Genomic DNA, 27,659 nt, shown 5'->3' on the forward strand with positions numbered 1-27,659 from the left:
TGGAGGGGCTCCCAAATTTAAAGGGGGGGTCCCAAATTTGAGGGGGGGTCCCCAATTTAAGGAGGGGCACCCAAATTTGAGGGGGGGGGTCCAAATTTGAGGGGGGGTCCCAAATTTAAGGGGGGGGGTGTGAAAATTTTGGGGTCCCCCCCCCCCTTTTCCCCTCCCCCCCCCCCCAGCTCAGAGCGAGGTCTCGAGGCTGTGGAGGCGGGGGGGGAGGGGCGGGGGGGGGAGGGGCGCCCGGTGGTTGTTGTTGCGGTTGGGGGGGGGAGGGGCGGGGCGGGGGGAGGGGCGGATCGGGGGGGCTTCGCTCTCGGCGTCGGTGTCGTCGATGAGGGGAATGTCCCGGGTGTCCCCGAAAATCAGCTCGGCGTGGGGGGGCACCCCGAAAGGACCCCCCCCCCCCCAAAACCAGCCCCAGGGGGGGCGGCTCCGGACGGGCCAAAGGGGGGGGACCCCCCCCCAAATTGCTGCGGAAGGCGCGGACCACCCTCATCTGGGGGGGGGAGGGGAAAAGGGAGTGAGGGGGGGGCGTGAAAATATCAAGGACCCCCCCCAAAAAAAAATCGCGGGGTTTTTAATCCCTATTTGGGGGGGGACACCCCAAAAATATAAAGGGACCCCCACCCTCATTAAAAAAAATCTCAGTTTAATCACCCCTAAATTGAGACCCCCCCCTAAAAAACTCCCAAATTTCCCCAAAATTCCCAAATTTCCACAAAAATCTCAAAATTTCCCCCAAAAATCCCAAATTTCCACAAAAATCCCCAAATTTCCCCCAAAATCCCCAAATTTCCACAAAAATCCCCAAATTTCCACAAAATCCCCAAATTTCCACAAAAATCCCCAAATTTCCCCCAAAAATCCCAAAATTTCCCCCAAAAATCCCAAAATTTCCACAAAAATCCCCACATTTCCCCCAAAATCCCCACATTTCCCCCAAAATCCCCAAATTTTCCCCAAAAATCCCGAAATTTCCCACAAAAATCCCCAAATTTCCACAAAAATCCCCAAAATTTCCACAAAAATCCCCAAATTTCCCACAAAAATCCCCAAATTTCCCCCAAATTTCCACAAAAATCCCAAATTTGGGGTTAAAATAGAAGGATTTGGGGGGGGGGGGGGGAGGGGCAGGAGACCCCTCCCCTAAATCAAACCCCAAAATCCTCCCCTAAAAGACCCCAAACGCCCCATTTTTTTCCCCATTTTTCCCCCATTTTTTCCCCTGGGAATTCCCAAATTTGGATTTTGGGATTTTTTTCCCTCCCTGGAATTTTTGGGGATGAAAGGGAATTTTTGGGGGGGGTTTATTTTGGGGAGGGGTCTCCTCACCTGGGTCTGGATGCGGCTCAAGCCCCTGACCCACAGAACCTTCCCCCGGCGCAGCTCGGCCGCGTCCAGCTCGGAGCGGTCAGCGGGGTCCGAGCCCTCCGGCCACCGAGAGCCACCGGGACACTGCGGACCCCCGGGGACACTGACCAGGACCTGGGGGGCACCCAGGGGTCACTGGGGGCACCCAGGGGTCACCCAGGGGTCACTGGGGGCACTCAGGGGTCACTCAGGGGTCAGCGGGGTCCGAGCCCTCCGGCCACCGAGAGCCACCGGGACACTGCGGACCCCCGGGGACACTGACCAGGACCTGGGGGGCACCCAGGGGTCACCCAGGGGTCACTGGGGGCACCCAGGGGTCACCCAGGGGTCACTCAGGGGTCAGCGGGGTCCGAGCCCTCCGGCCACCGAGAGCCACTGGGACACTGCGGACCCCTGGGGACACTGACCAGGACCTGGGGGGCACCCAGGGGTCACCCAGGGGTCATTGGGGTCACCAGGGGTCACCCAGGGGTCACTGGGGGCACCCAGGGTCACCCAGGGATCAGTGGGGCACCCAGGGGTCACTCAGGGGTCAGCGGGGTCCGAGCCCTCCGGCCACCGAGAGCCACCGGACACTGCGGACCCCCGGGGACACTGACCAGGACCTGGGGGGCACCCAGGGGTCACTGGGGGCACCCAGGGGTCACTCAGGGGTCATTGGGGCACCCAGGGGTCACTGGGGGCACTCAGGGATCAGTGGGGGCACCCAGGGGTCACCCAGGGGTCATTGGGGGCACCCAGGGGTCACTGGGGGCACTCAGGGATCAGTGGGGGCACCCAGGGGTCACCCAGGGGTCAGTGGGGTCACCCAGGGGTCACCCAGGGGTCACTCAGGGGTCAGTGGGTCTGGGGGTTCCCTGGGTGGGGGTCCCCATTGGGGTCAGGGGTCTGATTTGGGTCTGGGGTCTGATTTGGGTCTGGGGTCCCATTTGGGTCTGGGGTCCCAATTTGGGTCTGGGGTCCCATTTGGGTCTGGGGTCCCATTGGGGTCAGGGGTCTGATTTGGGTCTGGGGTCCCATTGGGGTCAGGGGTCTGATTTGGGTCTGGGGTCTGATTTGGGTCTGGGGTCCCATTGGGGTCAGGGGTCTGATTTGGGTCAGGGGTCTGATTTGGGTCAGGGGTCCCAATTGGGTCAGGGGTCCCATTTGGGTCTGGGGTCTCCGTACCTGCCCCCAGACGAGCTCCCCCACGCCCACGAAGAGGCACCAGAGCCACTGCTCAGCACTGAGGGGGGAGCAGCTGAACGGCTTCCCCCCAAACTGCACAATCAACACCTGGGGAGAGACAGGTGACACACCTGGGGACACCTGGGGACAGCTGGACACACCTGGGGACACCTGGGGACACCTGGATACACCTGGGGACACCTGGGGACAGCTGGGGACACCTGGGGACACTTGGGGACACACCTGGGGACACCTGGGGACAGCTGGACACACCTGGACACACCTGGGGACACCTGGGGACACACCTGGATACACCCTGACACCCCCCAAACTGCACAATCAACACCTGCGGAGAGACAGGTGACACACCTGGGGACACCTGGGGACACCTGGGGACACTTGGGGACACACCTGGGGACACCTGGGGACAGCTGGACACACCTGGACACACCTGGGGACACCTGGGGACACACCTGGGGACACCTGGGGACACCTGGGGACACACCTGGGGACACCTGGGGACACCTGGGGACACACCTGGGGACACACCTGGGGACACCTGGGGACACACCTGGACACACCTGGGGACACCTGGGGACACCTGGACACACCTGGACACACCTGGGGACACCTGGGCACCCCCCGGAGACCCCCCAGACACCTCCATGTCCCCAGGTGTGTCCCCAGATGTTCCCAGCTGTCTCCAGGTGTAGCCAGGTGTATCCCCAGATGTATCCCCAGTGCACTCAGGTGTACCCAGGTGTGTTCAGGTGTGTTCAGGTGTATCTCAGGTGTATCTCAGGTGTGTTCAGGTGTACCCAGGTGTATCTCAGGTATGTTCAGGTGTCCCCAGGTGTGTTCAGGTGTACCCCCAGGTGTGTTACCTGCACGATGAAGGTCCCCAGGACAATCCCACAGAAGGTGGGGTTCCCGCAGACCCCCCCGAAGACGTTCCCACACCCCAAACCCTCACTGGGTGTATCCCAGGTGTGTTCAGGTGTATCTCAGGTGTACCCAGGTGTACCCCAAGGTGTACCCCCAGGTGTGTTACCTGCACGATGAAGGTCCCCAGGACGATCCCACAGAAGGTGGGGTTCCCGCAGACCCCCCCGAAGACGTTCCCACACCCCAAACCCTCACTGGGTGTATCTCAGGTGTGTTCAGGTGTATCTCAGGTGTGTTCAGGTGTACCCAGGTGTGTTCAGGTGTACCCAGGTGTACCCCCAGGTGTGTTACCTGCACGATGAAGGTGCCCAGGACGATGGCACAGAAGGTGGGGTTCCCGCAGACCCCCCCGAAGACGTTCCCATACCCCAAACCCTCCTGGGTGTATCTCAGGTGTGTTCAGGTGTATCTCAGGTGTGTTCAGGTGTGTTCAGGTGTGTTCAGGTGTGTTCAGGTGTATCTCAGGTGTGTTCAGCTGTGTTCAGGTGTATCTCAGGTGTGTTCAGGTGTGTTCAGGTGTGTTCAGGTGTATCTCAGGTGTGTTCAGGTGTATCTCAGGTGTGTTCAGGTGTATCTCAGGTGTATCTCAGGTGTGTTACCTGCACGATGAAGGTCCCCAGGACGATCCCACAGAAGGTGGGGTTCCCGCAGACCCCCCCGAAGACGTTCCCACACCCCAAACCCCCCTGGGTGTATCCCAGGTGTGTTCAGGTGTATCTCAGGTGTGTTCAGGTGTATCTCAGGTGTGTTCAGGTGTACCCAGGTGTATCTCAGGTGTGTTACCTGCACGATGAAGGTCCCCAGGACGATCCCACAGAAGGTGGGGTTCCCGCAGACCCCCCCGAAGACGTTCCCATACCCCAAACCCCCCTGGGTGTATCTCAGGTGTGTTCAGGTGTATCTCAGGTGTGTTCAGGTGTACCCAGGTGTATCTCAGGTGTGTTCAGGTGTACCCAGGTGTACCCCCAGGTGTGTTACCTGCACGATGAAGGTGCCCAGGACGATCCCACAGAAGGTGGGGTTCCCGCAGACCCCCCCGAAGACGTTCCCATACCCCAAACCCTCACTGGGTGTATCTCAGGTGTGTTCAGGTGTATCTCAGGTGTGTTCAGGTGTATCTCAGGTGTCCCCAGGTGTGTTCAGGTGTACCCCCAGGTGTGTTACCTGCACGATGAAGGTCCCCAGGACGATCCCACAGAAGGTGGGGTTCCCGCAGACCCCCCCGAAGACGTTCCCACACCCCAAACCCTCACTGGGTGTATCTCAGGTGTGTTCAGGTGTATCTCAGGTGTGTTCAGGTGTACCCCCAGGTGTACCCAGGTGTATCTCAGGTGTGTTACCTGCACAATGAAGGTCCCCAGGACGATCCCACAGAAGGTGGGGTTCCCGCAGACCCCCCCGAAGACGTTCCCACACCCCAAACCCTCACTGGGTGTATCTCAGGTGTGTTCAGGTGTATCTCAGGTGTATCTCAGGTGTGTTCAGGTGTATCTCAGGTGTGTTCAGGTGTGTTACCTGCACGATGAAGGTGCCCAGGACAATCCCACAGAAGGTGGGGTTCCCGCAGACCCCCCCGAAGACGTTCCTCTCGCCGTGCAGCTTGCGCGCGTTGAGCTCGTTGCAGAGCTGCATCAGCACGAAGGTGTTGAAGATGATGGTGAAGTGCTCGGAGGGCGGCGCGTGCAGGGGGGCACCGCGGCCACTGTCGATGTCAAACAGCCGCTCACCTGGGGACACCGGGGACATTGGGGACACCCCTGGGGACACGGGGACACCCCTGGGGACACCCGTGGGGACAGCGCGTGCAGGGGGGCCCCGCGGCCACTGTCGATGTCAAACAGCCGCTCACCTGGGGACACCGGGGACATCGGGACATTGGGGACATTGGGGACATTGGGGACACCCCTGGGGACATGGGGACACCCCTGGGGACACAGAGACACCCATGGGGACACGGGGACACCAGGACACCCATGGGGACAGCGCATGCAGGGGGGCACCGCGGCCACTGTCGATGTCAAACAGCCGCTCACCTGGGGACACCGGGGACATCGGGGACATTGGGGACATTGGGGACATTGGGGACACCCCTGGGGACATTGGGGACACCCATGGGGACACCCTCAGGGACATGGGGACACCAGGACACCCTCAGGGACACTGGGACACCCCTGGGGACAGCGCGTGCAAGGGGGCACCGCGGCCACTGTCGATGTCAAACAGCCGCTCACCTGGGGACACCGGGGACACTGGGGACATTGGGGACATTGGGGACATTGGGGACATTGGGGACATTGGGGACACCCCTGGGGACATTGGGGACATTGGGGACATTGGGGACATTGGGGACACCCCTGGGGACACCGGGGACATTGGGACATTGGGGACATTGGGGACATTTGGGGACACTCGTGGGGACACAGCCGTGGCTCTGTGACCCCTCCCCAGGTGACCCCGCTGACCACTGACCAGCGAAGAGCAGGGTGAAGATGACCAGCAGCTGGTAGAGGGCGTGGCCCAGGATGTCCCCACCATGTCCCCATGACCCAGGTGACCCCAGATGACCCCAGATTACCCCAGGTGACCCCAGGTGACCCCAGGTGACCCCAGGTGACCCCAGGTGACTCCAGGTGACCCCGCTGAGCACTGACCAGCGAAGAGCAGGGTGAAGATGACCAGCAGCTGGCAGGGGGCGTGGCCCAGGATGTCCCCACCATGTCCCCATGACCCCAGATGACCCCAGGTGACCCCAGGTGACCCCAGATGACCCCAGGTGACCCCGCTGAGCACTGACCAGCGAAGAGCAGGGTGAAGATGACCAGCAGCTGGTAGAGGGCGTGGCCCAGGATGTTGCGCAGCATGGTGCCGGACACCAGAGGGTGGTCGCGGCCGTAGGGCCGGCGCAGCAGCAGCGCCTCCGTGGGCGGCTCCGTGGCCAGAGCCAGCGACGCCAAGGTGTCCATGATGAGGTTCACCCACAGCATCTGCACCGCCTTCAGGGGAGAGTCCTGGACAGGTGAGACAGGTGGGATCAGGTGGGACAGGTGGGACAGGTGGGACAGGTGAGACAGGTGAGATGGGACAGGTGGGACAGGCCAAGGTGTCCATGATGAGGTTCACCCACAGCATCTGCACCGCCTTCAGGGGAGAGTCCTGGACAGGTGAGATGGGACAGGTGAGATCAGGTGGGACAGGTGAGATCAGGTGAGATGGGACAGGTGAGATGGGACAGGTGGGACAGGCCAAGGTGTCCATGATGAGGTTCACCCACAGCATCTGCACCGCCTTCAGGGGAGAGTCCTGGACAGGTGAGACAGGTGGGACAGGTGAGATGGGACAGGTGGGACAGGTGAGATCAGGTGAGATGGGACAGGTGGGACAGGTGGGACAGGCCAAGGTGTCCATGATGAGGTTCACCCACAGCATCTGCACCGCCTTCAGGGGAGAGTCCTGGACAGGTGGGACAGGTGAGACAGGTGAGATGGGACAGGTGAGATGGGACAGGTGAGACAGGTGAGATCAGGTGGGACAGGTGAGATGGGACAGGTGAGACAGGTGGGACAAGTGAGACAGGTGATCTCCTCATGGTGTCCCACCTGTCCAGGTGATCTCCCCCCGTGTCCCCCCTGTCCAGGTGATCTCCCCATGGTGTCCCCCCTGTCCAGATGATCTCCCCTCCATGTCCCACCTGTTCAGGTGACCTCCCCCCGTGTCCCACCTCTCCAGGTGATCTCCTCATGGTGTCCCACCTGTCCAGGTGATCTCCCCCCATGTCCCCCCTGTCCAGGTGATCTCCTCATGATGTCCCACCTGTCCAGGTGATCTCCCCCCATGTCCCCCCTGTCCAGGTGATCTCCTCATGATGTCCCACCTGTCCAGGTGATCTCCCCATGGTGTCCCACCTGTCCAGGTGATCTCCTCATGGTGTCCCCCCTCTCCAGGTGATCTCCCCCCATGTCCCACCTGTCCAGGTGATCTCCTCATGGTGTCCCACCTGTCCAGGTGATCTCCTCATGGTGTCCCCCCTCTCCAGGTGATCTCCCCTCGTGTCCCCCCTGTCCAGGTGATCTCCCCATGGTGTCCCCCCTGTCCAGGTGATCTCCCCCCGTGTCCCCCCTGTCCAGGTGAGCTCACCTGCGTGACGCAGGCGCCGGTGAAGGCCACGATGACGGCCACCACGTTGACGGTCAGCTGGAACTGCAGGAACTTGGCGATGCTGTCGTAGACGTTGCGGCCCCACATGACGGCCTTGACGATGCTGGAGAAGTTGTCGTCGGTCAGGATGATGTCCGAGGCCTCCTTGGCCACGTCCGTGCCCGCGATGCCCTGGGGGACCACAGGTGACACCAGCTGACCCCCAGGTGACCCCAAGGTGACCACAGGTGACCCCCAGGTGACCACAGGTAACCCCCAGGTGACCACAAGGATGAGGAAGATGGTAGATCCCCTGTGGTAGATCCCCAAGGTGACCCCAGGTGACCCCCAGGTGACCCCAGGTGACCACAGGTGACCCCATTTTGAGGAGGGGTCCCAATCAGGGGAGGGGCTCCCAGGGTCCCCATTTTGGGGCGGGGGTCCCAATTCGAGTCAGGGTCCCAATTTGGGGAGGGGGTCCAATTTCGGGGAGTGGATCCCAATTCGTGGCGGGGTCCCAATTCGGGGTGGGGGTCCCAATTCGTGGCGGGGGTCCCAATTTGAGGAGGGGTCCCGAGGTCCCAATTTGAGGAGGGGTCCCAAGGTCCCAATTCATGGCAGGGGTCCCAATTTGAGGAGGGGTCCCGAGGTCCCAATTCGGGGCAGGGTCCCAATTTGAGGAGGGGTCCCGAGGTCCCAATTTGAGGAGGGGTCCCAAGGTCCCAATTCATGGCAGGGGTCCCAATTTGAGGAGGGGTCCCGAGGTCCCAATTCGGGGCAGGGTCCCAATTTGAGGAGGGGTCCCAAGGTCCCAATTTGAGGAGGGGTCCTGTGGTCCCAATTCGGGGCAGGGTCCCAATTTGGGGAGGGGTCCCGAGGTCCCAATTTGGGGCAGGGTCCCAAGGTCCCAATTTGAGGAGTGGTCACGAGGTCCCAATTTGAGGAGGGGTCCCGAGGTCCCAATTTGGGGAGGGGGCGTTACCATGGCGAACCCCACGTCGGCCTTTTTGAGGGCGGGGCCGTCGTTGGTGCCATCGCCGGTGACCGCGACCACCTGGCGCTGCCCCCCGAGGGTGCTCTCGATGATCCCTGCGAGGGTGGGGGGCTGCGGACCCTCCGGCACAGCCCCCTCCCCAAATTCCCAGCCCGGGACCCCTCCCCAAATCCACACCCCCGGGACCCCTCCCCAAATTCACACCCCCCCGGGACCCCTCCCCAAATCCACACCCTGGGACCCCTCCCCAAATCCACACCCTCCGGCACAGCCCCCTCCCCAAATTCACACCCTCCGGCACAGCCCCCTCCCCAAATCCCCACCCCCGGGACCCCTCCCCAAATTCACACCCTCCGGCACAGCCCCCTCCCCAAATTCCCACCCCGGGACCCCTCCCCAAATCCCCAACCTCCGGCACAGCCCCCTCCCCAAATTCCCAGCCTGGGACCCCTCCCCAAATCCACACCCCCGGGACCCCTCCCCAAATCCACCCGACCCCGGGACCCCTCCCCAAATCCACACCCTCCGGCACAGCCCCCTCCCCAAATTCCCAGCCTGGGACCCCTCCCCAAATCCACACCCCCGGGACCCCTCCCCAAATTCACACCCTGGGACCCCTCCCCAAATCCCAACCCCGGGACCCCTCCCCAAATCCCCACCCCGGGACCCCTCCCCAAATTCCCACCTTTGACCAAGGTGTGTTTGTCGGTGGGCGATGAGCGCGCCAGGACCCGCAGCTTGGGCCACACCTTGTCCAGGCGCTCCTGCTCCACCTGGGGGGGTTTGGGGAGGGGGTGAGACCCCCGGGGACCCCCCTGAGACCCCCAAACACCCCCCCAAAACCCCCCCGAGACCCTCAGGGACCCCGAGACCCCCAGGGACCCCGAAAAGACCCCTCAGGGTCACCTGAGCCACCCCAGAACGTCCCCACACACCTTGGCCAGGTGCTCCTGCTCCACCTGGGGGGGTTTGAGACCCCCAGGAGACCCCCCCAGAGACCCCCTCCCAGTGCTCCCAGTGCCCCCCAGTGTTCCCAGTCCATCCCAGTGCTCCCAGTCCCTCCCAGTGCCCCCCAGTCCATCCCAGTCCATCCCAGTATCACCTCCCCGCGCTCGTTCCATATTCTCCGGTTGAACTCTTTCCCCTCCAGGCAGATCCAGTGACCCCCAGTGACCCCCAGTCCATCCCAGTCCATCCCAGTGCTCCCAGTATCACCTCCCCGCGCTCGTTCCGTATTCTCCGGTTGAACTCTTTCCCCTCCAGGCAGATCCAGTGACCACCCAGTGACCCCCAGTGACCCCCCAGTGACCCCCCAGTGACCCCCCAGTGACCCCCCAGTGACCCCCAGTGTCCCCCAGTCCATCCCAGTCCATCCCAGTCCCTCCCAGTCCCTCCCAGTGCTCCCAGTCCATCCCAGTATCACCTCCCCGTGCTCGTTCCGTATTCTCCGGTTGAACTCTTTCCCCTCCAGGCAGATCCAGTGACCCCCAGTGACCCCCAGTGCCCCCCAGTGACCCCCCAGTGCCCCCCAGTGCCCCCCAGTGCCCCCCAGTGCCCCCCAATCCCCCTCCCAGTCCCTCCCAGTCCATCCCAGTCCCTCCCAGTCCCTCCCAGTCCATCCCAGTATCACCTCCCCGCGCTCGTTCCGTATTCTCCGGTTGAACTCTTTCCCCTCCAGGCAGATCCCGTGACCCCCAGTGACCCCCCAGTGACCCCCAGTGACCCCCAGTGACCCCCAGTGACCCCCAGTGACCCCCCAGTCCCTCCCAGTCCCTCCCAGTGCTCCCAGTATCACCTCCCCGCGCTCGTTCCGTATTCTCCGGTTGAACTCTTTCCCCTCCAGGCAGATCCCGTCGCCGCCGCCGCCCGGGGGGAGGATCCCGCACTTGGTGGCGATGGCGCGCGCCGTGTCCAGGTTGTCGCCTGTCACCATCCGGACCGTGATCCCCGCGCGCTGGCACTTCCGGATGGCCTCGGGCACCTGCGGCACGCGCCTGTCCCCGAGTGTCCCCCCCCCGTGTCCCCTCGAGTGTCCCCCGATGTCCCCAATGTCCCCCCGTGTCCCCTCGAGTGTCCCCCCGTGTCCCCTCGAGTGTCCCCCGGTGTCCCCAGTGTCCCCCCCGTGTCCCCTCGAGTGTCCCCCGGTGTCCCCAATGTCCCCAGTGTCCCCCGATGTCCCCCGAGTGTCCCCTGAGTGTCCCCAGTGTCCCCCCGAGTGCCGCCCCCCTGTCCCCAATGTCCCCAATGTCCCCCCCGTGTCCCCAGTGTCCCCAATGTCCCCAGTGTCCCCAGTGTCCCCAGTGTCCCCAGTGTCCCCAATGTCCCCAATGTCCCCAGTGTCCCCAATGTCCCCAATGTCCCCAATGTCCCCCCCGTGTCCCCAGTGTCCCCAGTGTCCCCAGTGCCCCCAATGTCCCCAATGTCCCCAATGTCCCCAATGTCCCCAATGTCCCCCTGGTGTCCCCACCTCGGGTCTGACGGGGTCCTCGATGCCCACAATGCCGATACAGGTGAGCTCCCCCCAATGTCCCCCCAATGTCCCCAATGTCCCCAATGTCCCCAATGTCCCCCCAATGTCCCCAGTGCCCCCAATGTCCCCAATGTCCCCAAGGTGTCCCCAGTGTCCCCACCTCGGGTCTGACGGGGTCCTCAATGCCCACGATGCCGATACAGGTGAGCTCCCCCACCACGGCGGCCTCGTTGTCCCAGGTGGGCTCGGGCCGGGGGGGGAAGTCGCGGAAGGCGAGGGCGAGGGTCCGCAGCCCCCCCCCCGCCATCGGCTCCACCACGCGCCGCAGCAGCTCCTCCCGCTCCACACCTGAGAGCAACCGCGGGGAGCCCTGCGCGTCCAGGAGAGACACACACCTGGGACAGGGAGACAGGTGAGACAGGTGAGACACACCTGGGACAGGGAGACAGGTGAGGGACAGGTGAGACACACCTGGGACAGGGGAGACAGGTGAGACACACCTGGGACAGGGGAGACAGGTGAGGGACAGGTGAGACACACCTGGGACAGGGGAGACAGGTGAGGGACAGGTGAGACACACCTGGGACAGGTGAGACAGGTGAGGGACAGGTGAGACACACCTGGGACAGGGGAGACAGGTGAGACACACCTGGGACAGGGGAGACAGGTGAGGGACAGGTGAGACACACCTGGGACAGGGGAGACAGGTGAGACCCCTGGGTGTCCAGGAGAGACACATCTGGGACAGGGGAGACAGGTGAGACACACCTGGGACAGGTGAGACAGGTGAGGGACAGGTGAGACAGGTGAGGGACAGGTGAGACACACCTGGGACAGGTGAGACAGGTGAGGGACAGGTGAGACAGGTGAGGGACAGGTGAGACACACCTGGGACAGGTGAGACAGGTGAGGGACAGGTGAGACACACCTGGGGACAGGTGAGGGACAGGTGAGACAGCTGAGACACACCTGGGACAGGTGAGACAGGTGAGGGACAGGTGAGACACACCTGGGGACAGGTGAGACAGGTGACACACACCTGGGACAGGTGAGGGACAGGTGAGACAGGTGAGACACACCTGGGACAGGTGAGGGACAGGTGAGACACAGGTGAGATACAGGTGGGTCAGGTGGGACACAGGGGTCAGGGGGTGTCCCCAGGTATTCTCAGGTGTATCTCAGGTGTCTCCAGCTGCGTCCAGGTGCCCCCAGGTGTATCCCCAGCTGTCTCCAGGTGTCCCCAGGTGTATCTCAGGTGTCCCCAGGTATCCCCAGCTGTCCCCAGGTGTCCCCAGGTATCCCCAGTTGCCCCCAGGTGTCCCCAGGTGTCCCCAGGTGTCCCCAGGTGTATCTCAGGTGTCCCCAGGTGTCCCCAGCTGTCCCCAGGTGTCCCCAGCTGTCCCCAGCTGTCCCCAGGTGTCCCCAGGTGTCCCCAGGTATCCCCAGTTGCCCCCAGGTGTCCCCAGGTGTCCCCAGCTGTCCCCAGGTGTCCCTACCTGTCCCCAGGTGTCCCCAGCTGTCCCCAGGTGTATCTCAGGTATCCCCAGCTGTCCCCAGGTATCCCCAGCTGTCCCCAGGTATCCCCAGGTGTCCCTACCTGTCCCCAGGTGTCCCCTCACCTGCGCAGCACCATCTCGGACGCTCCCTTGCAGAAGAGCCGGTAGCCGCCGCCGGGCCGGCGCAGGACGGTGCTCATGGATTTGCGCTCGGAGTTGAAGGTGAACACCTTGACCAGGTGATCCTCGGGCACCTGAGCCCGCTCGGCCTCGGGGTCACGGCCCAGGGCCAGCGCCAGCCCCAGCAGGGCACACTCGGTCTTGTTGCCCACCTGGCGAGGGAGGGCCCCGGGGGCTTCGGGGGGCTGGGGGGGCACGGGGGGGGCAGGGACAGGTGGGGCAGGAGAGGGTGGGGGGCAGGGAAAGGTGGGGCAGGTGAAGGGGGTGGGGCAGGGAAAGGTGGGGGGCAGGTGAGGGTGGTGGGGGGCAGGTGAGGGGGGCGGGGCAGGGAAAGGTGGGGGGCAGGTGAAGGTGGGGTGGGGCAGGTGAGGGTGGGGGGCAGGTAAAGGTGGGGCAGGTGAGGGTGGGGCAGGTGAGGGTGGGGCAGGTGAAGGGGGTGGGGCAGGTAAAGGGGGTGGGGCAGGTGAAGGGTGGGGGGCAGGTGAGGGTGGGGCAGGTGAGGGTGGGGCAGGTGAAGGGGGTGGGGCAGGTGAGGGGGGTGGGGGGCAGGTGAGGATGGGGCAGGTAAAGGGGGCGGGGGGGCAGGTGGGAGGGGGCGGGGATGGAGTTGGGGGGCAGGTGAGGGTGGGGGCAGGGACAGGTGGGGCAGGTGAAGGGGGTGGGGCAGGTGAGGGGGGCGGGGATGGAGTTGGGGGGCAGGTGAGGGTGGGGCAAGTGACGGTGGGGCAGGTGAAGGGGGTGGGGCAGGTGAGGGTGGGGCAGGTGAGGGTGGGGCAGGTGAAGGGGGTGGGGCAGGTAAAGGGGGTGGGGCAGGTGAGGGTGGGGGGCAGGTAAAGGTGGGGCAGGTGAAGGGGGTGGGGCAGGTGAGGGTGGGGCAGGTGAGGGTGGGGCAGGTAAAGGTGGGGCAGGTGAGGGTGGGGCAGGTGAGGGTGGGGCAGGTAAAGGTGGGGCAGGTGAGGGTGGGGCAGGTGAAGGGGGTGGGGCAGGTGAAGGGGGTGGGGCAGGTGAGGGGGCGGGGCAGGTAAAGGGGGTGGGGCAGGTGAAGGGGGAGGTGAAGGGGGTGGGGCAGGTAAAGGGGGCGGGGCAGGTAAAGGGGGTGGGGGCACACAAAGGGGGCACAGAGACCCCCGTTAGTGTCACACCAGAGACCCCAAACCCCCCAAATCCCCCCCAAAATCCCCTCCCAGTATCTCCCAGTGCCTCCCAGTGCTTCCAGTTGCCCTCACCAGTATCTTGCTGGTGTAGGCGCTGTTGATGGCGATGGCCTCGACCCAAAACCCCCCAAAAAAACCCAAAAAAACCCCAAAACTCCCCCAAAAAACCAAAAAAACCCCCAAAAAATCCCCCAAAAAATCCCAAAAATCCCCCAAACCCCCTCCCAGTGCCTCCCAGTGCTCCCAGTTGCCCTCACCAGTATCTTGCTGGTGTAGGCGCTGTTGATGGCAATGGCCTCAATGAATAACCCCCCAAAAACCCCCCAAATCCCCCTGAAACCCCCCAAAAACCCCCCAAACCCCCCCCAAAAAATCCCAAAAATCCCTCCCAGTGCCTCCCAGTGCTCCCAGTTGCCCTCACCAGTATCTTGCTGGTGTAGGCGCTGTTGATGGCGATGGCCTGAACCCAAAACCCCCCCAAAAACCCCCCAAATCCCCCCAAAACCTCCCAAAAAACCCAAAAAAAAACCCCAAAAAATCCCAAAAATCCCTCCCAGTGCCTCCCAGTGCTCCCAGTTGCCCTCACCAGTATCTTGCTGGTGTAGGCGCTGTTGATGGCGATGGCCTCAACCCAAAACCCCCCAAAAAACCCCCCAAATCCCCCCAAAACCCCCCCCAAAAAACCCAAAAATACCCAAAAAAAATCCCCCAAAAAATCCCAAAAATCCCCCAAAATCCCTCCCAGTGCTCCCAGTTGCCCTCACCAGTATCTTGCTGGTGTAGGCGCTGTTCATGGCAATGGCCTGAACCCAAAACCCCCCAAAAAAACCCAAAAAAACCCCAAACCCCCCCCCAAATGCCCCCCAAATCCCCCCAAAACCCCCCCAAATCCCCTCAAAACCCCCTCCCAGTGCCTCCCAGTGCTCCCAGTGCTCCCAGTTGCCCTCACCAGTATCTTGCTGGTGTAGGCACTGTTGATGGCGATGGCCTGAACCCAAAACCCCCCCAAAAACCCCCCAAATCCCCCCCAAACCCCCCAAAAAAACCCCAAAAAAACCCCCAAAAAATCCCAAAAATCCCCCAAAATCCCTCCCAGTGCTCCCAGTTGCCCTCACCAGTATCTTGCTGGTGTAGGCGCTGTTGATGGCGATGGCCTCAATGAATAACCCCCCAAAAACCCCCCAAATCCCCCCAAAACCCCCCAAAAAACCCAAAAAAAACCCCCAAAGAATCCCAAAAATCCCTCCCAGTGCCTCCCAGTGCTCCCAGTTGCCCTCACCAGTATCTTGCTGGTGTAGGCGCTGTTGATGGCGATGGCCTGGCCCAGCAGCTCCAGGGTGGGGGGCGGCAGGGCCGAGGGGGGCGGGGGGCGGCTGAAGTGGGAGCCCCCCAGGAACGCCTGCACCACCGTCATGCGATTCGTGGTCAGCGTCCCCGTCTTGTCCGAGCAGATCGCCGTGGCGCTGCCCATCGTCTCGCACGCGTCCAGGTGACGCACCAGGTTGTTGTCCTTCATCATTTTCTGGGGTGGAAAAGGGGGAAAGTGGGAAAAAATGGGGGGAAAAGGGGGGAAAATGGGAAAATTGGGGGAAAAAACAGGGGGAAAATGGGGATATTGGGGGAAAAAATGGGGGAAAATTGGGAATATTGGGGGGGAAATTGGGGGAAATTTGGAGCTGGTTGTTGTCCTTCATCATTTTCTGGGGTGGAAAAGGGGGAAAGTGGGAAAAATGGGGGGAAATGGGGAATATGGGAAAAAATGGGAAAAAACGGGGGGAAAATGGGGAAAAATGGGAAAAAATGGGAGGAAAATGGGGAGAATGGCAAAAAAAATGGGGTAAATTGGGGGGAATTGGGGGGAATTGGGAGCTGGTTGTGGTCCTTCATCGTTTTCTGGGGTGGAAAAGGGGGGAAATGGGAAAAAACGGGGGGAAAAGGGGGAAAAATGGAAAAAAATGAGAAAAAACTGGAAAAAAAATGAGAAAAAAGAGAGAAAAAATGGGAAAAAACAAGAAAAATAGGGGAAAAATGAGAAAAAAAATGGGGAAAAAATGGGGAAAAAAATGAGAGAAAAATAGGAAAAAAATGGGAAAAAAAATGGGAAAAAATGAGAAAAAATAGGAAAAAATGAGAAAAAAATGAGAAAAAACAAGAAAAATAGGGGAAAAAATTAGGAAAAAAATGGGGAAAAATGGGGAAAAAAATGGGAAAAAACAGGAAAAAAGGGGACAAAATGAGAAAACCAGGGGGGCAAACGGAGCTGAAGGTGGGAAAAGGAGGAGAAACGGGAGCGGGTGGACGGACACGGCCATGGACAGACGGACGGACGGACAGACCTTGACGGAATAGGCCAGCGAGATGGTGACGGCCAGCGGGAGCCCCTCGGGGACGGCCACCACCAGCACGGTGACACCGATGATGAAGAACTTGACCCAGTACTGGACGTAAACGGGGGCGCACTCGGCCAGCCAGGGCCGGCCCTGCACCACGAAGGTGTCGATGACGAAGTAAAGGACGAGGATGATGACGGTGACGGCCGACATGGCCAGGCCTGGCAGGGGACGGGGTGGGGACGCGGCGCTGAGGTGGCCCCGGGGGTGTCCTCTCGTGGGGGTCACCCCGGGTTGGGTCTGGGGTCACCTCGGGGTCACGTCCCCAACCCTCAGGACGTGTCCTCAGTGTCCCCAACCCCCCGTCCCCTCCTTGGGGTCACCCCGGTTTGTGTGGTCAGTTGGGTCCGGGGTCACCTCAGGGTCATGTCCCCAACCCTCAGGATGTGTCCCCAACCCTCAGGAAATGTCCCCAGTGTCCCCAACCCCCTGTCCCCCCATTTGGGACCCCCAATCTGTGTGGTCAGTTGGTCTGGGGTCACCTCAGGGTCGTGTCCCCCACCTTTCTGCAGTGTCCCCACCCCTCAGGACATGTCCCCAGGGTCCCCACCCCTCAGGAAATGTCCCCAATGTCCCCAACCCCCTGTCCCCCATTTGGGACCCCCAATCTGCGTGGTCAGTTGGTCTGGGGTGCCCATTTGTCCTTGGGGTCACCTCAGGACTGTGTCCCCAACCTTTCTGCAGTGTCCCCACCCCTCAGGACACGTCCCCAAGGTCCCCAACCCCCTGTCCCCCCATTGGGGACCCCCAATCTGTGTGGTCAGTTGGTCTGGGGAACCTGTTTGTCCTTCTCAGGGTCATCTTGGGGATGTGTCCCCAACCTTTCCGCAGTGTCCCCACCCCTCAGGACACGTCCCCAAGGTCCCCAGCCCTTAGGTCACGTCCCCACCCCTCAGGACATGTCCCCACCCCTCAGGACATGTCCTCAAGGTCCCCAACCCCCTGTCCCCTCATTTGGGACCCCCAATCTGTGTGGTCAGTTGGTCTGGGGTCACCTCAGGGTCGTGTCCCCCACCTTTCTGCAGTGTCCCCACCCCTCAGGCCATGTCCCCAGGGTCCCCACCCCTCAGGACGTGTCCTCAGTGTCCCCACCCCCCTGTCCCCCCATTGGGGACCCCCAGTCTCTGTGGTCAGTTGGTCTGGGGTGCCCGTTTCTCCTTGGGGTCACCTCAGGGCCGTGTCCCCACCCCTCAGGCCATGTCCCCAGTGTCCCCACCCCTCAGGACACGTCCCCAGTGTCCCCAGCCCTCAGGATGTGTCCCCACCCGTCAGGCCATGTCCCCACCCCTCAGGCCATGTCCCCAGTGTCCCCAGCCCTCAGGATGTGTCCCCAGTGTCCCCACCCCTCAGGCCGTGTCCCCACCCCTCAGGCCATGTCCCCAGTGTCCCCAGCCCTCAGGCCATGTCCCCAAGGTCCCCACCCCTCAGGCCATGTCCCCAGTGTCCCCAGCCCTCAGGCCATGTCCCCAAGGTCCCCACCCCTCAGGCCATGTCCCCAGTGTCCCCAGCCCTCAGGCCATGTCCCCAAGGTCCCCACCCCTCAGGCCATGTCCCCGGTGTCCCCACCCCTCAGGAAATGTCCCCACCTCTCAGGCCGTGTCCCCAGTGTCCCCACCCCTCAGGATGTGTCCCCAGTGTCCCCACCCCTCAGGGCCGTGTCCCCACCCCTCAGGTCATGTCCCCAGGGTCCCCACCCCTCAGGCCGTGTCCCCACCCCTCAGGCCATGTCCCCAGTGTCCCCACCCCCGTGTCCCCCCGGATTTGGGGACCCCCCCCCGGTGCCCACCTGCCTTCCCGATCTGCAGGGCCAGCCGGGTCAGCTTGGCCTGGAGCACGGATTTCTCCTTCTTGGGGTCCCCCCGGGGGGGTCGCGGCCCCCCCGGACCCTCGGCGCTGTCCCCTCCCCCCTCGGCGCTGCGCAGCGGCTGCAGCTCCACGGCCACCGCAGGGTCCGGCCGGGGGCCTGGGGACAGCGGGGACAGAGAGGGGACACCGGGGGGGGACACTGAGGGGACAGCGGGGACAGCGGGGGGACATCGGGGGGGGACACTGAGGGGACAGCGGGGACAGCGGGGACAGCGGGGGGGACACTGAGGGGACAGCGGGGACAGCGGGGGGACATCGGGGGGGGACACTGAGGGGACAGCGGGGACAGAGAGGGGACAGCGGGGACAGAGAGGGGACATCAGGGGGGGACAGACAGGGGACATCGGGGGACAGCGGGGACAGCGGGGGGGACATCAGGGGACATCGGGGACAGCGGGGGGACATCAGGGGACAGACAGGGGACATCGGGGACAGCGGGGGACAGAGAGGGGACAGAGAGGGGACAGAGGGACAGAGGAGTCTGGAGCTCTCAGGGACATGGGGGAGATTTGGGGACAGAGGGAATGGACAGAAGGACAGAAGGACAGAGGGGACAGAGGGACAGAGAGACAGAGGGGGACAGAGGGACAGAGGGACAGAGGGGACAGAAGGACAGAGAGGACAGAGGGACAGAGGGACAGAGGGGACAGAGGGGACAGAGGGGACAGAGAGGGCAGAGGGGACAGAGGGGACAGAGGGACAGAGGGGACAGAGGGACAGAAGGACAGAGGGCACAGAGGGACAGAGGGGACAGAGGGACAGAGAGGGCAGAGGGGACAGAGGGGACAGAGGGGACAGAGAGGGCAGAGGGGACAGAGGGGACAGAGGGGACAGAGGGGACAGAGGAGTCTGGAGCTCTCAGGGACATGGGGGAGATTTGGGGACAGAGGGAATGGACAGAAGGACAGAGGGGACAGAGGGACAGAGGGCACAGAAGGACAGAGGGGACAGAGGGCACAGAGGGCTCTGGGCACACGGGAGACCCTCGGGGACAGAAGGTGACAAAGCCCACAGGGTCACCAACCCCCCCCAGTGCCACCCCCAGCCTGGGGACACCCCCGGTGCCACCCCCAGCCTGGGGACACCCCCGGTGCCACCCCCAGACCCCCCCAAAACCACCACAGACCCCCGGTGCCACCTTCCTTGGGGACACCCCCGGTGCCACCCCCCTTGGGGACACCCCAGCCCCCCGTGTCACCTCTCCTGTCCCCTCCGCCCTCCTCGGTGTCCCCCGCAGCCCCCAGCAGGGTGAAGATGATTCCGCTCTGCGAGTTCACCCCCACGGCCGTCACCACCATCCTGCCCGAGCCCTCCATGACGTGCGTGCCTGGGGACACCGGGGACACCGGGGTCACTGAGGGGTCACTGAGGGGTCACTGAGGGGTCACACGGGGTCACCCAGGGGTCACCAGGCTCCCTCAGGGGTCCCCAGGGGTCACCAGGCTCCCTCAGGGGTCCCCAGGGGTCACCAGGCTCCCTCAGGGGTCACCCAGGGGTCACCCAGGGGTCTCCAGGGGTCACCAGGGGACCTTGGGGTCACCCAGGGGTCTCCAGGGGTCACCCAGGGTCACCCAGAGTCATCCAGGGGTCACCAGGCTCCCTCAGGGGTCCCCAGGGGTCACCAAGGTTCACCCAGGGGTCACCCAGGGTCCCCAGGGGTCACCCAGGGGTCTCCAGAGGTCTCCAGGGGTCACCCAGGGGTCACACGGGGACATCGGGGTCCCCTGGGGGTCAGCAGGGGTCACCCAGGGGTCCCCCGGGGGTCAGCCCCAGGGGTCTCCCAGGGGTCACCCAGGGGTCCCCCGGGGGTCAGCCCCAGGTGTCTCCAGGGGTCACCCAGGGGTCACCGGGGGGTCAGCCCCAGGGGTCACCCAGGGGTCACCCAGGGGTCACCCAGGTGTCTCCAGGGGTCACCCAGGGGTCACCCGGGGGTCACCCAGGTGTCTCCAGGGGTCTCCAGAGGTCACTGTGTGGTCCCCAGGGGTCACCCAGGTGTCTCCAGGGGTCACCCAGGGGTCACCCAGGTGTCTCCAGGGGTCACCCAGGGGTCCCCAGAGGTCACCCAGGGGTCACCCGGGGTCCCCACGCCCCTCACCCGACAGCAGCAGGGGGTCTCTGTCCGGGCCCTTGCGCACGTGGTCACTCTCCCCGGTCAGGGCGCTCTCGTCGATCTTGAGGTCACTGCCCTGGATCAGGACCCCATCGGCCGGCAGGAGGTCACCTGGGGGTCATGGGGGGTCATGGGGGTCACCTGGGGGTCATGGGGGGTCAGGGGGGTCACCTGGGGGTCACCTGGGGTTCATGGGGGGGTCATGGGGGGTCAGGGGGGTCACCTGGGGGTCATGGGGGGTCAGGGGGGTCACCTGGGGGTCAGCGGGGTCAGGGGGGGTCATGAGGGTCACCTGGGGGTCACCTGGGGGTCAGCGGGGTCAGGGGGGTCACCTGGGGGTCATGGGGGGTCAGGGGGGTCACCTGGGGGTCAGCAGGGTCGGGGGGGTCACCTGGGGGTCATGGGGGTCATGGGGGTCACCTGGGGGTCACCTGGGGGTCATTGGGACTCTGTGGTGGGTCATGGGGTGACCCTGGGGTGTCCCCTGGGCTGTGGGGACACGAGAGGACACGGGGATGGGGACACGGGGATGACATCAGGAGGGGGACAGGGGACGGGGACACAGGGACAGTGACTCAGGTGACACAGAAACAGTGACACAGGTGACACAAGAACGACACAGGTGACACAGGTGACACAATGCCAATGACACAGGTGACACAGGTGACACAGGTGACACAGGGATGGTGACACAGGTGACACAGCTGACACAGGTGACACAGGTGACACAGGTGACACAGCGCCAATGACACAAGAACAATGACACAGGTGACACAGGTGACACAGGTGACACAGTGCCAGCGACACAAGAACAATGACACAGGTGACACAGGTGACACAGCACCAATGACACAAGAACAATGACACAGGTGACACAGGTGACACAGGTGACACAGGTGACACAGCGCCAGTGACACAAGAACAATGACACAGGTGACCCCCCCCCCTCCCCCACTCACCGTACTTCACCTGCACCACGTCCCCCACCACCAGCTCGGCCACGGGCACCTGTGCCAGGTGTCCCCCGCGCAGGACGGCCACGCGCTGCTCGCGCTCCAGGCGGCTCTGCAGCCCCCGGAACTGCCGCTCCTTGCTCCAGTCGTTGGACGCCGTCACCAGCACCACGCACGCCACCGACAGCAGGATGGCAGCGCCCTCGATCCACCCGGCCTCGGCCTCACCGGGGTCCTCAGAGCCCCCCGAGAGCTGCCCGCACGCTGGGGACACCAGGGGACATCAGTGGGGACATGTGGGGACACGGGGTGACACCCCTGGGGACATGGGGGACACCCCAGACCATGCACACCACCGACAGCAGGATGGCAGCGCCCTCGATCCACCCGGCCTCGGCCTCTCCGGGGTCCTCAGAGCCCCCCGAGAGCTGCCCGCACTCTGGGGACATGTGGGGACACGGGGGACATCAGTGGGGACACGGGGGACACCCCTGGGGACACCCCTGGGGACATGGGTGACACCCCTGGGGACATGGGGGGGCACCGGCTGGGGACACGGTGACACACATGGGGACGGTGTGGGGACAGAGGTGACACATGTGAGGACACGGGGGACAGGGATTGGGGGGCAGGGACAGAGCTGGGGACAGGAACACGGGGACGGGGACAGGGGATGGGGACAGGGGACAGGGGACAGAGCTGGGGACAGAGTTGGGGACAAGAACATGGGGATGGGGACAGGAGACACAGGGACAGGGGACAGGGACACGGGGACAGGGGACAGGGGATGGGGACAGGGGACAGGGACATGGGGATGGGGACAGGAACACAGGGACAGGGGACAGGGGACACAGGAATGGGGACACAGGGATGGGGACACAGGGATGGGGACACAGGGATGGGGACAGGAACACAGGGACAGGGGACAGGGGACACGGGGATGGGGACAGAGCTGGGGACAGGAACACGGGGACAGGGACACAGGGATGGGGACAGGGACAGGGGACACGGGGATGGGGACAGGGGACAGAGCTGGGGACAGGGACACGGGGACAGGGGACAGAGGGATGAAGACAGGGGACAGAGTTGGGGACAGGGGACAGAGCTGGGGACAGGGGACAGAGCTGGGGACAGGGACACAGTGCCAGGCCCGTGGGGACAGAGGTGTCACCTTCATCGGCGGCGCCGGGGGGGGCGTAGAAGGACAGCCCGAGGGACACGAGCGCGGCCACCTCGAGGATGACGAGGGTGACGTCCTGCAGGGCCTCCCACACCAGCGCCGCGAAGCTCTTGGGGCGCCGCGGGGGGATCCAGTTCCGGCCGAACGCCCGGCGGCGCCGCTCCAGCTCCGGGGGACCCTCGGACAGCCCTGGGGACACGGGTGTCACCCCTGGGGACAGCCTGGGGACACCCAGACAGCCCTGGGGACACGGGTGTCACCCCTGGGGACAGCCTGGGGACACCCAGACAGCCCTGGGGACACGGGTGTCACCCCTGGGGACAGCCTGGGGACACCCGGACAGCCCTGGGGACACGGGTGTCACCCCTGGGGACAGCCTGGGGACACCCAGACAGCCCTGGGGACAGCCTGGGGACACCCAGAGAGCCCTGGGGACACGGGTGTCACCCCTGGGGACAGCCTGGGGACACCCGGACAGCCCTGGGGACACGGGTGTCACCCCTGGGGACAGCCTGGGGACACCCAGAGAGCCCTGGGGACACGGGTGTCACCCCTGGGGACAGCCTGGGGACACCCGGACAGCCCTGGGGACACGGGTGTCACCCCTGGGGACAGCCTGGGGACACCCGGACAGCCCTGGGGACACGGGTGTCACCCCTGGGGACAGCCTGGGGACACCCAGACAGCCCTGGGGACAGCCTGGGGACACCCGGACAGCCCTGGGGACACGGGTGTCACCCCTGGGGACAGCCTGGGGACACCCGGACAGCCCTGGGGACACTGGGACAGCCCTGGGGACACGGGTGTCACCCCTGGGGACAACCTGGGGACACCCGGACAGCCCTGGGGACACTGGGACAGCCCTGGGGACAGCCTGGGGACACCCCTGTCACCCCCACGGCCACCCCGGGGACACTGGGACAGCCCTGGGGACACTGGGACAGCCCTGGGGACAGCCTGGGGACACCCCTGTCACCCCCACGGCCACCCCGGGGACACTGGGACAGCCCTGGGGACACGGGTGTCACCCCCATGAACAACCGAGGGTTTCCCAAGGGCAATGAGGGAGTCTGGGGGTGTCGGGGCGGGTTCTGGGGGGTCCCAGGTGGTTCTGGGGGGGGTCCCAGGTGGTTTTTGGGGGTCCAAGGTGGTTCCGGGGGGTCCCAGGTGGTTTTTGGGGGTCCCAGGTGGTTCCGGAGGGGGTCCCAGGTGGTTTTTGGGGGTCCCAGGTGGTTCCGGGGGGGGTCCCAGGTGGTTTTTGGGGGTCCCAGGTGGTTTTTGGGGGTCCCAGGTGGTTCCGGGGGGTCCCAGGTGGTTTTTGGGGGTCCCAGGTGGTTCCGGGGGTCCCAGGTGGTTCCGGGGGGGGTCCCAGGTGGTTCCGGGGGTCCCAGGTGGTTCCGGGGGTCCCAGGTGGTTTTTGGGGGTCCCAGGTGGTTTTTGGGGGTCCCAGGTGGTTCCGGGGGGGGTCCCAGGTGGTTTTTGGGGGTCCCAGGTGGTTTTTGGGGAGTTTCGGGAGCACCAGGGGCGGTTCCCGAGGGTTTCCAGGGCAATGAGGGAGTCTGGGGGTGTCGGGGCGGGTTCTGGGGGGTCCCGAGGGGGTCTCAGGAGGGTCCCGGGGGTCCCGGGGGTCTCACCGTCGGTGGGGGAGGTGCGCAGGCGGCGGCAGAGCCCCGGGACCCCCCCCAGGTCCCGCTGCAGCCTCAGGAGCGCCTCGGAGCCCCGGAGCTCCATCAGCGCCCGCAGCTCCGGCACCGCCAGCCCGAAACCCCCCCCGGCGTCCCCCATGGCGGCCTGGGGACAGGGGACACTGATGGGGACACAGGGACAGCCTTGGGGACAGCCCGAAACCCCCCCCGGCGTCCCCCATGGTGGCCTGGGGACAGGGGACAGCTCTGGGGACACGGGGACAGCGACAGGGGACAGCCCGAAACCCCCCCCGGCGTCCCCCATGGCGGCCTGGGGACAGGGGACACTGCTGGGGACACGGGGACAGCCTTGGGGACACGGGGACAGGGACAGGGGACAGCCTTGGGGACAGCCCGAAACCCCCCCGGCGTCCCCCACGGCGGCCTGGGGACAGGGGACAGCTCTGGGGACACGGGGACAGCCTTGGGGACAGGGGACAGGGACACGGGGACAGCCGTGGGGACACGGGGACACTGCTGGGGACAGCGCGACAGGGCTGGTGCCACCACTGGGGGCTTGGGGACAGCGCTGGCCAGCACTGGGGACAGCGCTCAGGGTTTGGGGACAGCGCTCAGGGTTTGGGGACAGCGCTGGGGACACGGGGACAGCCCTGGGGACACGACTGGGGGCTTGGGGACACATTTCAGAGCCGGGGGACACCGAGCACAGCTTGGGGACAGCAGGAGGGACCAAAAGCGGGGCGGGGGACAGCAATGGGGACACCGAGGGGGACACGGGGACAGCCCTGGGGACACAGGGACAGCTCTGGGGGCTTGGGGACAGCCCTGGGGACACCATTGGGGACTTGGGGACAGCCCTGGGGACACGGGGACAGCGCTGGGGACACCACTGGGGGCTTGGGGACAGCGCTGGGGACACGGGGACAGCGCTGGGGGCTTGGGGACAGCCCTGGGGACACGGGGACAGCGCCACCGCCACCGCCCCTCACCTGTCAGCGCTGGCGGGGCCTGGGGGGGGTCTCGCCGGGGGGGGCCCGGCCGCCCCCCCTGCCCGGGCCACACCTGGGGACAGCGGGGACACCTGAGGGGACAGCGGGCAGCGGCCCCGCCCCCCCGGGGACACCAGCGCGACACCAGTGACTCCCAGTTCACCCCCCAGTCCCTCCCAGTTCCCCCAGTTCCCCCCCCAAACCCCCCCAGTCCCCCCTCGCCCCGCCCAAACCCCGCCCCCTCCCGTCCATCCCCCGTTTTCAGCCAATCAGCGCCCGCGGGGGGCGTGTCCAGCGCGGAGGCCCCGCCCCCGGCCCTGCGGCGGCGCGCGCGGACTGCGCCAAGCGGGGGGCGTGGCCTCGGGGAGAGGGCGGGAAAACCTCGTCCATATATGGGCAAAGCCACGCCCACTTGGCGGGAAAAAACAGCTCCCTCTCCCCGTGGGTTAAACCCCGCCCATCACGGGGAAAGCCCCGCCCCCAGCGCCGCACAGCTGGGCACACGTGGGCTCCCAGTGCTCCCAGTAACCCCCAGTTCACCCAGTAACCCCCAGTTCACCCAGTAACCCCCAGTTCACCCCAGCTCACCCAGTAACCCCCAGTGTTCCCAGTAACCCCCAGTGTTCCCAGTAACCCCCAGTTCACCCCAGCTCACCCAGTAACCCCCAGTGTTCCCAGTAACCCCCAGTGTTCCCAGTAACCCCCAGTTCACCCCAGTGCTCCCAGTAACCCCCAGTGCTCCCAGTAACTCCCAGTTTACCCAGTAACCCCCAGTTCACCCAGTAACCCCCAGCGTTCTCAGTAACCCCCAGTTCACCCAGTAACCCCCAGTGCTCCCAGTAACCCCCAGTTTACCCAGTAACCCCCAGTTCACCCCAGTTCACCCAGTAACCCCCAGTGTTCCCAGTAACCCCCAGTAACCCCCAGTTCACCCCAGTGCTCCCAGTAACCCCCAGTTCACCCCAGCTCACCCAGTAACCCCCAGTGTTCCCAGTAACCCCCAGTGCTCCCAGTAACTCCCAGTTTACCCAGTAACCCCCAGTTCACCCCAGCTCACCCAGTAATCCCCAGCGTTCCCAGTAACCCCCAGTTCACCCCAATGCTCCCAGTAACCCCCAGTTTACCCAGTAACCCCCAGTTCACCCAGTAACTCCCAGCTCCTGCTCACACCTGGCCCTGACACCTGGACAGCCCCGAAACACCTGGATACACCTGGCCCTGACACACCTGGATACACCTGGCCCTGACACCTGGACACACCTGTCACACCTGGCCCCAACACACCTGGCCCTGACACCTGGACAGCCCCGAAACACCTGGACACACCTGGTCCTGACACACCTGGCCCTGACACCTGGACACACCTGTCACACCTGGCCCCAACACACCTGGCCCTGTCACACCTGGACATCCTTGGCCCTGACACCTGGACAGCCCTGAAACACCTGGACACACCTATCACACCTGGCCCTGTCACACCTGGACACACGTGGCCCTTACACCTGGACAGCCCCGAAACACCTGGACACACCTGTCACACCTGGCCCCAACACACCTAGCCCTGTCACACCTGGCCCTGTCACACCTTGTCACACCTGGACATCCCTGGCCCTGACACCTGGACAGCCCTGAAACACCTGGACACACCTGTCCCTGTCACACCTGTCCCTGTCACACCTGGACACACCTGGCCCTGTCACACCTCACCCTATGTCACACCTGGCCCTGTCGCACCTGGCCCTGTCGCACCTGGCCCTGTCACATCTGGACACACCTGGACATCCCTGGCCCTGTCACACCTGGCCCTGACACACCTGGCCCTGTGTCACACCTGGACATCCCTGGCCCTGTCACACCTGGACACACCTGGCCCTGTGTCACACCTGGACATCCCTGGCCCTGCCACACCTGGACACACCTGGCCCTGTCACACCTGGCCTTGTGTCACACCTGGCCCTGTCACACCTGGACACAGCTGTCCCTGTCACACCTGGACACACCTGGCCCTGTGTCACACCTGGCCCTGTCACACCTGGACACAGCTGTCCCTGTCACACCTGGACACACCTGGCCCTGTGTCACACCTGTCCCTGTCACACCTGGACACAGCTGTCCCCATCACCCCTGTCCCGCCCCCCCCCGTTCCCCCCTCAGCCTCACACCTGCTCAGGTGCCCCCTCCCCCTCTGCCCCCTCCCCACGCCCGCGCCCGCCCCCCCCCAAACCCCCCCAAATTCCCCCTCTCCCCCTCCCCCGCATCCTCCCCCCTCCCCCCCTCCCGCAGCCCGCGCGCTGTCCCCTCCCCCGCCCCTCCCCCGATCCCCCCGATCCCCCCGAACCCCCCCGAACCCCCCGAACCCCCGAGCCCCCCGAGCCCCCCCCGGTACCGGTCCCGGCCCATCGGTCCCGGCGCTGCGGCGCTGCCGGAGGCGCTGCGGGCCGGGGCGGGGCCTGAGGGGGGCGGGGTTTGAGCCCGGAGAGGGAGCCACGCCCACTGGGTGGGACCCCCCGAACCCCCCGAACCCCCCCCCCGTGTCGAGGATGGAGACCACCGGGGGTGGCACCGCCTCTTTGTCACCTCCCCCCCCCCCCGTGTCACCTCCCCCCGTGTCCCT

At 64.6% G+C, this 27,659-nt stretch overlaps 1 protein-coding gene and 1 long non-coding RNA gene across 3 annotated transcripts; both read right to left on the minus strand.

The window, feature by feature from the left end:
• Nucleotides 1–180: 180 nt before the first annotated feature.
• LOC131574487 (plasma membrane calcium-transporting ATPase 3-like) lies at nt 181–25,197 on the minus strand. Its single transcript, XM_058828957.1, has 21 exons — nt 25,046–25,197; nt 24,045–24,201; nt 22,402–22,599; nt 21,237–21,494; nt 20,263–20,388; nt 19,366–19,494; nt 18,088–18,264; nt 16,248–16,462; nt 15,191–15,433; nt 12,701–12,942; nt 11,242–11,476; nt 10,407–10,592; nt 9,297–9,384; nt 8,600–8,706; nt 7,618–7,809; nt 6,278–6,491; nt 4,999–5,210; nt 2,539–2,646; nt 1,333–1,485; nt 427–496; nt 181–395 (listed from the first exon to the last, which is right to left on the minus strand). Exons 2-21 carry the CDS (start codon nt 24,193–24,195, stop codon nt 181–183), a joined length of 3,519 nt encoding a protein of 1,172 aa, XP_058684940.1. The 5' UTR covers nt 24,196–24,201; nt 25,046–25,197.
• A 949-nt stretch (nt 25,198–26,146) lies between these two features.
• Nucleotides 26,147–26,729, minus strand: LOC131574488 (uncharacterized). Of its 2 annotated transcripts, none has more exons than XR_009276518.1 (3): nt 26,510–26,729; nt 26,417–26,433; nt 26,147–26,342 (listed from the first exon to the last, which is right to left on the minus strand). It is a non-coding gene; the product is annotated as an uncharacterized LOC131574488 (long non-coding RNA). The 2 variants fall into 2 exon arrangements; XR_009276517.1 differs by having other exon boundaries at nt 26,398–26,448; nt 26,567–26,591.
• Between the last annotated feature and the right edge of the window lie 930 nt (nt 26,730–27,659).

The sequence above is a fragment of the Poecile atricapillus genome, unplaced genomic scaffold (assembly GCF_030490865.1).
Source record: "Poecile atricapillus isolate bPoeAtr1 unplaced genomic scaffold, bPoeAtr1.hap1 scaffold_349, whole genome shotgun sequence".
Lineage (NCBI taxonomy): Eukaryota > Metazoa > Chordata > Aves > Passeriformes > Paridae > Poecile > Poecile atricapillus.